This window comes from Lipotes vexillifer, unplaced genomic scaffold (assembly GCF_000442215.2).
Source record: "Lipotes vexillifer unplaced genomic scaffold, Lipotes_vexillifer_v1.1 scaffold109, whole genome shotgun sequence".
Taxonomy (NCBI): domain Eukaryota; kingdom Metazoa; phylum Chordata; class Mammalia; order Artiodactyla; family Lipotidae; genus Lipotes; species Lipotes vexillifer.
In genome coordinates this window covers 1,819,502-1,828,394 of record NW_006790015.1, presented here as the reverse complement: position 1 = coordinate 1,828,394, position 8,893 = coordinate 1,819,502, and the positions used below count along the sequence as shown (strand labels likewise).

At 55.0% G+C, this 8,893-nt stretch overlaps 1 protein-coding gene across 1 annotated transcript in view; it reads right to left on the bottom strand.

Annotated features, from left to right (window-relative positions):
- Positions 1–449: 449 nt before the first annotated feature.
- Positions 450–8,893, bottom strand: part of TNFRSF8 (TNF receptor superfamily member 8) — a 40,829-nt gene continuing 32,385 nt past the window's right edge. Inside the window, exons 11-13 of the mRNA XM_007463188.1 lie at positions 7,532–7,557; positions 4,347–4,536; positions 450–694 (exon numbers count right to left, since the gene is read on the bottom strand). Coding sequence (XP_007463250.1) covers positions 450–694; positions 4,347–4,536; positions 7,532–7,557 — 461 coding nt within the window. The remainder of the gene's footprint in view (positions 695–4,346; positions 4,537–7,531; positions 7,558–8,893) is intronic.

Below are 8,893 nucleotides of genomic sequence, written 5' to 3'. Positions count from 1 at the left end.
GCACCATGGCTGCAAAGAATCTGCAGGTCTCTGGGTCCCGAGATGCCTCCTGCTGCGGGAACAGTGATGTGCACTGGGCCCTGGGCCCACCGTGGAGGCTACAGAACAGGGAAGGGCTGGCAGCAGGAGAAGGCAGGGTGCCCAGGCCCTGCTGGCTGGCTGTTGCCCCAACACACAGCGCTGTTCAGATCCAGCCCCTTGGTTGTCTCTGCCGCACAGGCCCGGGCTCCCCAGGGTCTGGGTTGGGGGGCAGCTGGGTGGGGAGGCAGGTACAGACGAGCAGAGCCTCCTGCATTGATAGGCTGGGTCTACCGCTGGATGCTGGAACCTCACCTCAGGCCAGATGGGCCTCTGCCACCAGGTTGGTGCTACCAGCTTGGTGCCACCAGGGTCACCGTTGCCTCCCAGAGGCACCCAGCTGCCCTCTCAGCCCCAGCCCAGGCCAGGCCTCATTTCCCAGAGGCGGTCGTGGGCAAGGGGTCCTCCTTCCCTTCCTCCTCCACCGAGAACATAACGTCCCCACAGCTGCCCGCCAGTGGTTCCGTCTCCTGCTCTGGGTAGTGGGGGGCATGGTCCACCTCCAGATCCTTCTCGAACTCGGGCCCTGCCGGCCCCACCGGGCCCTGGCCCTCAGGCACCTTGGCCTTCACGGTCCCCACAATCACGGTGTCGGCCTTCATGATGTAGATGTTCTCTGCAAGGCAAAAGGGTGGGGGAGATGAGACAAGAGCTCCAGCTGGATGGAAGCAAGGAGGCAGAGGAGGGTCCCAGTCCCAGCTCTGCCACTTCTGCTGTGGGGTCTCAGGCAGATGGCACAGCCTCTCTGATACACAGTAGGCCCCGCCGACTTCACAGGTATCCTGAGGCTCAAAGGAGATAAAACAGCTAGGAACTATGTGCTGAGGGGTTAAGGACTGGCGCATGTATAGGAAGTGCTTGTGATTTTCTCGACACTTCTGCCAAGATGGGGTAGAAGAGAAGACAACAGGGTTAGGAGAGAAAGGAAGCCGTGGGGAGAAATTGGGGAATGACATGGACACCAATAGCACCAGTGAACACTCGCAGAGTTTAGCCTGTGCCGGATGCCGTTCCAGATGCTTTTCACACATTAGCTCCCGAATCCTCGCATCACTTCCACAAGGTAGATAGTCTATCGTGATCCCCATTTACAGATAAAGAATCTGGAGCCCAGAGATGTTAAATGACCTGCCCAAGGTCACCAGGTAGTTAGTAGAAATCCCCAAAGAAACTCCACCCTGCCCAGCTGCCCTTTCAGTTCATATCCACGTGCCTAAAGCAGAAACCTGGGGTGGGGGGCGGGTGGTGGTGGCAAGGGGACAGCAACATGTCCTGGTTTGTCTGAGATGCTCCTTCCGGTTTTAGTATTGAAAGTTCCACATCCCAGGAACCTCTTCAGTCTGGGCAAACTCAGACAGATGGTCGCACCCTGCAGAAACCTCAACCCTGTTAATAATCACCAACAGCCTATGATCTGGACAGCTTTGCAGGGGCTGGTATATCTTGATGTTTATTGCTTATTGCTATGTGCCTGCCTAGCACATAGGGCTGCTTGTGTGGCTCGCGTGAATGAATAAGCAGCCCAGCCTGTTAGAGGCATGATCCCCCACGGTCTGCTGACCACCTGCTACTAGGGCTTTGGAGTCTCAGGGGAGCTAAGTAAGGTGCCCAAGAAGCTGGGACGTGGGGAGCCTGGCCTTCACCCAGGTCAGCTAACTCCAAACACCAGCAACCCAGCTTCTGATGGCCTTGAGCTCAGGGCAGGGTGCAAGCTCCCAGCCGCTCAGCCCTGGAACTCTCTCTGGAGTCCGAATGGGGAAGCTCAAGAGGGAACTTGAGTGCTAGGGTGGGGCAGGGAGCTCGGGATCCCTGCCTCTCTGGGGAACCCAGTTACACCCCTCCGATTCAGGAACCCCCCAGAGATTCTGGGGGCCCCCCCGCATGCTCAACCCCATTGCATGATGCCAGTTCTTCTGTTTTGGTCTTTGGTACTTCCAGGATAGAGAGAAGTGTTCAAAATAGCAGTGAGAACTAGAGGCAAGGCTACAAGCGTGAAACAAGCTGTGGGCTGGGAGCCCCCCCTACACCGCAAAAGAGAGAGCGTGGCCTCGAGCCACATACCCTCCATCAAGACCTGCAGGTCCTTTGCCCTGGGAACCTGACCAGAAGGGCTGGCAAAAGATGGGAGCCAGTGATGGTGAGGGAGAGGGGACCCCAGGAGGTGAGAGAGAACACAGAGGAGGCCACACAGCGCTAGAGGAGATGAGACAGACAGACAGACACAGAGGAGTAGGGGTGTGGAAGAAGAGGGGTGAGTTTGTCCAGGGAGAAGCAGCCAAAGCTGGGGGCCAGGCTGTGATCCCCTCACATTCCTCGGGTCCTGATTCCTCTAGCTCTATCCCCCATCACAGGGCTGCCCACTCCCAAGTTGGGAGAGGTTGGTCTTTCAGAAGTTGCTTGGACTTCCTGCCCCACCCAGGGCTCCAGAATCCAAGGAAGTGGTCCTGGACGGGGAGGGGGATGAAGATGAGGGGAAGGGGCTCCCCCTGCCCGGTGCCCAGAGGTAGAGGGATAAAGTGCAACCAGAGTTTGGTCCCCTTGGGAACTGGACAAGGGGGTACTCCTCTAGGGAGGTGTCAGGAGAACAAAGGGCTCGCCATCTCTTGAATGTCCCAAGAGAATCTCCAACCTGCTTACCAGCCAGGCTTACAGGCCAGGCTGCCCACGCCCCACCCCATCTGGGAGCCTGGTGCCTCCCTCCCCCTTCCCCCCCAAACACTCCCAGAGCCCCAGCCCTGTGGTTCCAGGCACTGCACTCAGCATTGACTCAAATGTTCAAATTAGGACTTCTTAGGAAATTTGCAGGAGATGCTTTCAGTGGTATTTCCCAAAATACATTCTTTTCCAGTAAAACTTGCTGAAAGCTACAATTCCAAAAGTTTCAGTTTGGTGCTAAGGGTTCTGCCCTAAAGAGTTCTATCCACCAATCCCTGCCACACAAATGTGTAGGACGATCACAAATGCCTCTTTGGAATTATCTCAGTGATGGTTAACCCTCTAAAGACAGAGATGGAGCCAATTAAGGCCCTGCCCCCAGGGAGCTAACAGCCAAGTGGATGGGGGTGGGGGTGGGGAAGGAGGCTGCAAACACACACTGCTGGGTGCTGAGGACACTAGGAGGGGAGGCCTGGGCTCTGGGGCCGCACAGCACAGGGGCGTCTCCTAGACGGGAGAGTGGAGAGGACAGGGAGGGCTTCCTGGAGGAGGAGGCAAATAAACAGGGTCCTCAGGACATCAAGAATTAACTAGATTCAAGGAGGTGGAGTTGGCTGTTTCAGGTGAGAAAGCAGCGCCCCCGGAGCTCAGAAGTGAGAAAGGGCTCCGGTGATTAGGAAACTGACATTGAGTGGGAGGAAGGAGCAGACCTGTGGGGTGGGGAGGCTGGCAAGCCTGGTGGGGAGGAGGCAGCTTAAATGCCGGAATAAGAAGCCTGGAATTCACCCTGCAGGTACCAGGGACCCCCTGGAGGGCTTCAAGCAGGGGTGTAATATGGGCAGGTAACCATTTTGGTAGAAACGTTCTGGTTGTAGCAGGGTGGAGAGGAGGGGGAGAGAGGCAAGGAGGCCTTCGGGAACGGAAGTTTCGTCCTGGCTGGAGAGTGGCTGCAGTTCGGGGCGCGCTGGCCTTCGGGTTCCACTGCAGGGTACTGATGTGGACAGACCGGGGGTTTCGGAGCCTGCAGCCATGCTGCCACTTGGTAGCTGTGTGACTGGGAAAATCACTTCTCTCCCCTGAACCACTGTTTCCCCAATTGGAAAAAGGAGGGAAAGACCCCATCCTCTGAAGGCTGTGTGACAAGAGGTGACGAGCGTGCCATGCCCAAATGCGTCAGCCAAGCGGCAGCTCTTACTTCCCTGATGTCTCCCTCCATCCCCCTCAGGGGCCCTTTGTTGGGGGCTGGGCTGGCGGTTACTTTCCCTCTAATCAGAGCAGGCACCAGGCAGGGGGAGCCCCACCCCCCAGGACAACTTCATGCACATCATTTCACGAATTTTCACGATGGTCTCCGTGAAGGCAGAACTCCTGCTATCCCTATTTTACAGAAATTTACACTGGGATGAAGAGGTGGAGGCAGCTGCTCCATTACCCCTGAGAATGGCTTAACTCCTTCACAGAAATTTTCTCCTACTCATGAGGGCCAGTGGAGGAACCCCTGCCTCTTCCTTGCTGGGCCTTCCGTCCTCAGGGTCTCTAGTCCCCACTGGGGGCTCAGGGCCCATCTCTCCTGCCCCTGAGCACCCCGGGACCCCCCAAACAGGCCGACTCACCAATCCTGTTGTTGGTGTGCTCCGCGGTCCCTCGGGGCTCAGGAAGGTCCATGGAGGTGGAGGGGCTGCTGGCTGGGTTGGCCTCCAGCAGCTGCAGGCTCTCCAGGTTGGGGCAGGTCTCCACAGCTGGGGGGCTCATTAACCCCTGCTCCTCAAGGCCCGGCTCTGCCACCGATACCCTCCTGATCAGCTGCAGTGGGTACAGAGGAAATGGTGCTGATGCAGGATGCCCCAACCTCCCCCAGTCTCTGAGCTGAGGAACCCCTGTTTCTTCATCTCCATAGACCCCAGTGAGTCTCCCTCTCTGCTTCAAAGCCGTCATGCGCTACCCTGGGCTTCTCAGCCTTGATAGCCTGACATACCTGAGTGTGGGACCCTGTGAAGTCACGTTGTTTTTAACTTGTACTAAATAATGATACTGTCAGCATTGCATACAATGCTTACCACGTGCGTGGCCCTTGACAAGTGTTAGTCCTTAACAACCACTCTACAAGGTGGCTAATATTAGCACCCTCCCCATTTTACAGATCAGGAAACTGAGGCACAGAAGAGTCAAGTAGGGGCTTCCCTGGTGGCGCAGTGGTTGAGAATCTGCCTGCTAATGCAGGGGACATGGGTTCGAGCCCTGGTCTGGGAAGATCCCACATGCCGCGGAGCAACTGGGCCTGTGAGCCACAACTACTGAGCCTGCGCGTCTGGAGCCTGTGCTCTGCAACAAGAGAGGCCGCGATAGTGAGAGGCCCGCATGCCGCGATGAAGAGTGGCCCCCGCTTGCCGCAACTAGAGAAAGCCCTCGCACAGAAACGAAGACCCAACACAGCAAAAATAAATAAAAATTAATAAACTCCTACCCCCAACATCTAAAAAAAAAAGAAGAGTCAAGTAGCTTGCTCAGGGTTTGTTGGTAAGTGTCCGGCCAGTGCTTGAACCCCACCCAGTATCTCGCTTTGGAATCCATGCACGTTAGCCCCAGTCTACAAGTATCAGCTCCAGGCCCACCCCAACTCCCCTGCTCCTGGGACAGCAGCCTTTTATGATCACACTAATGTATTCTAAAAGCAGTTACGTCTCAGGAAAATGTTGGTTTCATTTTTCACTTTTCTGTAAGTGCCAAGGAGAAGTGCTCTTGTAAAATGTTCTAATGTAAATACCATTTACCTTCAGCCTTCAAAAGGGAATGAGTTTGAGTAAAAGGCAGAAAGTGTAGCTACATAATCCTGAGGATTCTTTTTTTGTTTTTAATTTATTTATTCATTTTATTTTCGGCCGCACTGGGTCTTCGTTGCTGTGTGCAGGCTTTCTCTAGTTGCGGTGAGTGGGGGCTACTCTGTTGAAGTGCGTGGGCTTTTCATTGCTGTGGCTTCTATTGTTGCGGAGCACGGGCTCTAGGCACTCAGGCTTCAGTAGCTGTGGCACGAGGGCTCAGTAGTTGTGGTGCACGGGCTTAGTTGCTCCACAGCACGTGGGATCTTCCTGGACCAGGGCTCGAACCCGTGTCCCCTGCATTAGCAGGCGGATTCTTAACCACTGCGTCACCAGGGAAGTCCCCTGAATATTCTTTTAAAATAATTTGAAGTCCAAAAGACGGCATTCTTGAACATGTTACTATTAATGCTTAGGCCCACGTGGCCAAAAGATATTTGATTATCTTACAAATCGTTAATACCTTTTCATGAAATTTCTTGGCCTCATAACAGCAACTTGTCTGACCCAAGCATGTCTGAATGTGATCTCCCATGATTTGAACCTGAACTAGTATTGTGGTTCCATCTATTATGTTTAAAAATAAAGGATGGAAACCATTCTCATGTATGAAAATTTGAGTTAACAGAAAGTAACAGGGCTTCCCTGGTGGCGCAGTGGTTGAGAGTCCGCCTGCCGATCAAAATATTTCTTCCAAAGTGTTTTAAAAGAAAAAATCTAATGGGAGAAGTTACCAGGTAGAGAGGCAGCAAATAGAAGTGATCAGGGGGAGTTTTGAGACACCATAGGGTCCTCCTTTCTGGGGCACATCTCCTCTCCCCTCCCTTTAAATTCAACAAAAGGGATACAGACTAGAGCCTATCTTGTGGCTCTTTTCAATTACATATTACCAGATAGAGTAGCCTGAATTCACAGGGGAACATGAATTTACAGGCTAAAATAACCAGACTCCTAAGAAAAAAAAAAAAAAAAAAAAAAAAAAAAAAAAAGTAACAAAAGAACTGATAAGTGGAAAAGAAAAAAAGCGGGTGAACCGTACACACCTGAGACCCAGCCCATGTGGTGTGCTTTGTCCTGCTCCCCCGCTCAGCTGCGGAGGGCAGTGCCCCTGCTCTCCCCCGCACTGGTCCCCGCGCTGCCCCTGGGAGGCTGGGCACAGAGCAGGACGCCAGGACAAGCCCATTGAGGGCCTGGTGTATGCGCCGCATCTTGGGTGGTTGCAGCACCCGCAGTAACGTGTGCAAAGCCCCCAGCCCAGCGCCTGCACACGGCGAGCACTTCATAAAAGGCAGGTGAAAATGCTCTTGCTATAGGAGGCAGCTCAGGGTAACAGTTCAGAGCACCAGCTTTGGAGTCACCCAAACCAGGCCTCAAATCCTAGCTGATCTATTTTCCAACCGTGGAACCACCTTTCCTGTCTGGGCCCCCGTTTCCTCTTCTCTACAGTGGGACAACAGTACCAACCTCTGTGTTTTCTAAGGACTACCCAGAATAACTTCAAGAGAGCATGAAGCCAGGTGCCTGGTGCACCATAAGCGCTCCATGTGAGAAAAGCTCAAGTTTCAGAAGTTTGTGCTGCTGATTCGACATCTCAGCTTTGAGGACAAGACTCACGGAGGAGTGATGGAGAAAGGGGGGAATGAACACAGCCTTCCCTCTGACCACACCTGGCACCCACATGGCCAAAACCAAACCCACTGTCTGGCAGGCCCTTCTGGAAGTCCCCGGCAGGATGAGCCAGGAACCAAGGCTGCTGCTTGGGGTGGGGCTCTGCATCCTCCGCCAGGGCCTGGCTCAGGTCCCACTGTGCTCAGCACTCCCTGCATGGGGCAGACCTGGCCTGAACTTGCAGGGGAACCTGCACCTGGGCCCTGGGAGGGCTGGGATCCACGCAGCCGCTCTCAGAACCAGCAGATCTGCTAGGGAAGGAGTCAGAGTTAGGGGCACAAAGCTGGGGTGGAGGCAAGGGAGGGGCTACTTACTATTGGGTTCCTCCCGGGCCTGGAATCTGCAAAGGGCAAAAGAGCAGTGACTTCACCAAGGCGGGTCTGGCAGCTGCCTGGCCCTGCCCGCCCCCCACCTGTGGGCAAATGCCCCCTCCACTGCCCCCAGGGTGGCAGCTGGTGCCTCTGTCAGACCTGGAGAGCAGTGGACGGATTTCAGGCCCAGGGCACAGGGGCTCACTTCCCAGCGGCAGCCAGAGAACGGGGGAGTCACCTGTCTTCCAGCCACCAAGCCCCTCAGCACACTGGACTCCTGCACAGCCCTCCCACTCCCACACACGCACAGAACTGGTTCAGGACGAGCGCGCACCCCAGCCGGAGCCGAAGACACTTCTGCTGGGTCAGAAGTTGGTCTGTGGCTGCTGCTACCACCTGGTGGGCTCCAGGGGCTGGAGAGGCCAGAACGCCCCAGAGCACCATGTGAAACTCACACGGAGGACCCCTAGGTGATAGAGAGCGGGTGACAGGTCCTGAGGACCTTTTCTTAGACCTGCATCGGACATGCCTAAAGCCAGTGGACCCCGGAGCCCTTTTGGCTCAGGCCAGCATGAGTTTGGTTTTCTGTCACGTGTGCCTGAAATAGCCCACGTGAGCAGTCTCACCGGTCATCCCACCCTCTGGTGGGCTCAGTATGCAATGATCCTTAGGGCACAACCTTTTTCTTCTCATCCCAAACCCCACCCTCCTCTCCAACTTTCTTCTCATATTAAACTGGGCTCCGGGTCATGGCCAAGTATATGTTGACATTTAATCACGGCCCAGTGGCCACCTGGGAAAGCTGGAGATGGTACCAGGCGCCTGTCTAAGCCAGGGCGAGTCAGCTCCTAGGAGCTGACCGTCCTCTGGGGGCACACGGCCTCTTAAGACTCCCGAAGAGGTCACCTACAGAGACTTGGCTTTTGTTGCTATTCGGTGTGCACACCTAACCAGAGAAACCTCATGAAAAGAGGCCAGCATGCCAGCTAAGTCACCTCTGGAAGACCGTCTGACCTCAGCCCCTCTAGGGAATGAGCATCCCCCAATCCTAGCAGAAACGCTCACTGGAGGCCGACTGACCACGAAAATACAAGATGGGCAGTTTGAACCTGCTGTATGGACACCAGGTCAGTCTGGGGGACACTCTTCCATGTCCCTTTTAAATGACCATCAGCAGCTAAAGTATCTAAAGGGGAAATGGATCAGAATAATAGTCAAAAGAAGCACATATGGGGCTTCCCTGGTGGCGCAGTGGTTGAGAGGCCGCCTGCCAATGCAGGGGACACGGGTTCGTGCCCTGGTCCTGTGAGCCATGGCCGCTGAGCCTGTGCATCCGGAGCCTGTGCTCCGCAACGGGAGAGGCCA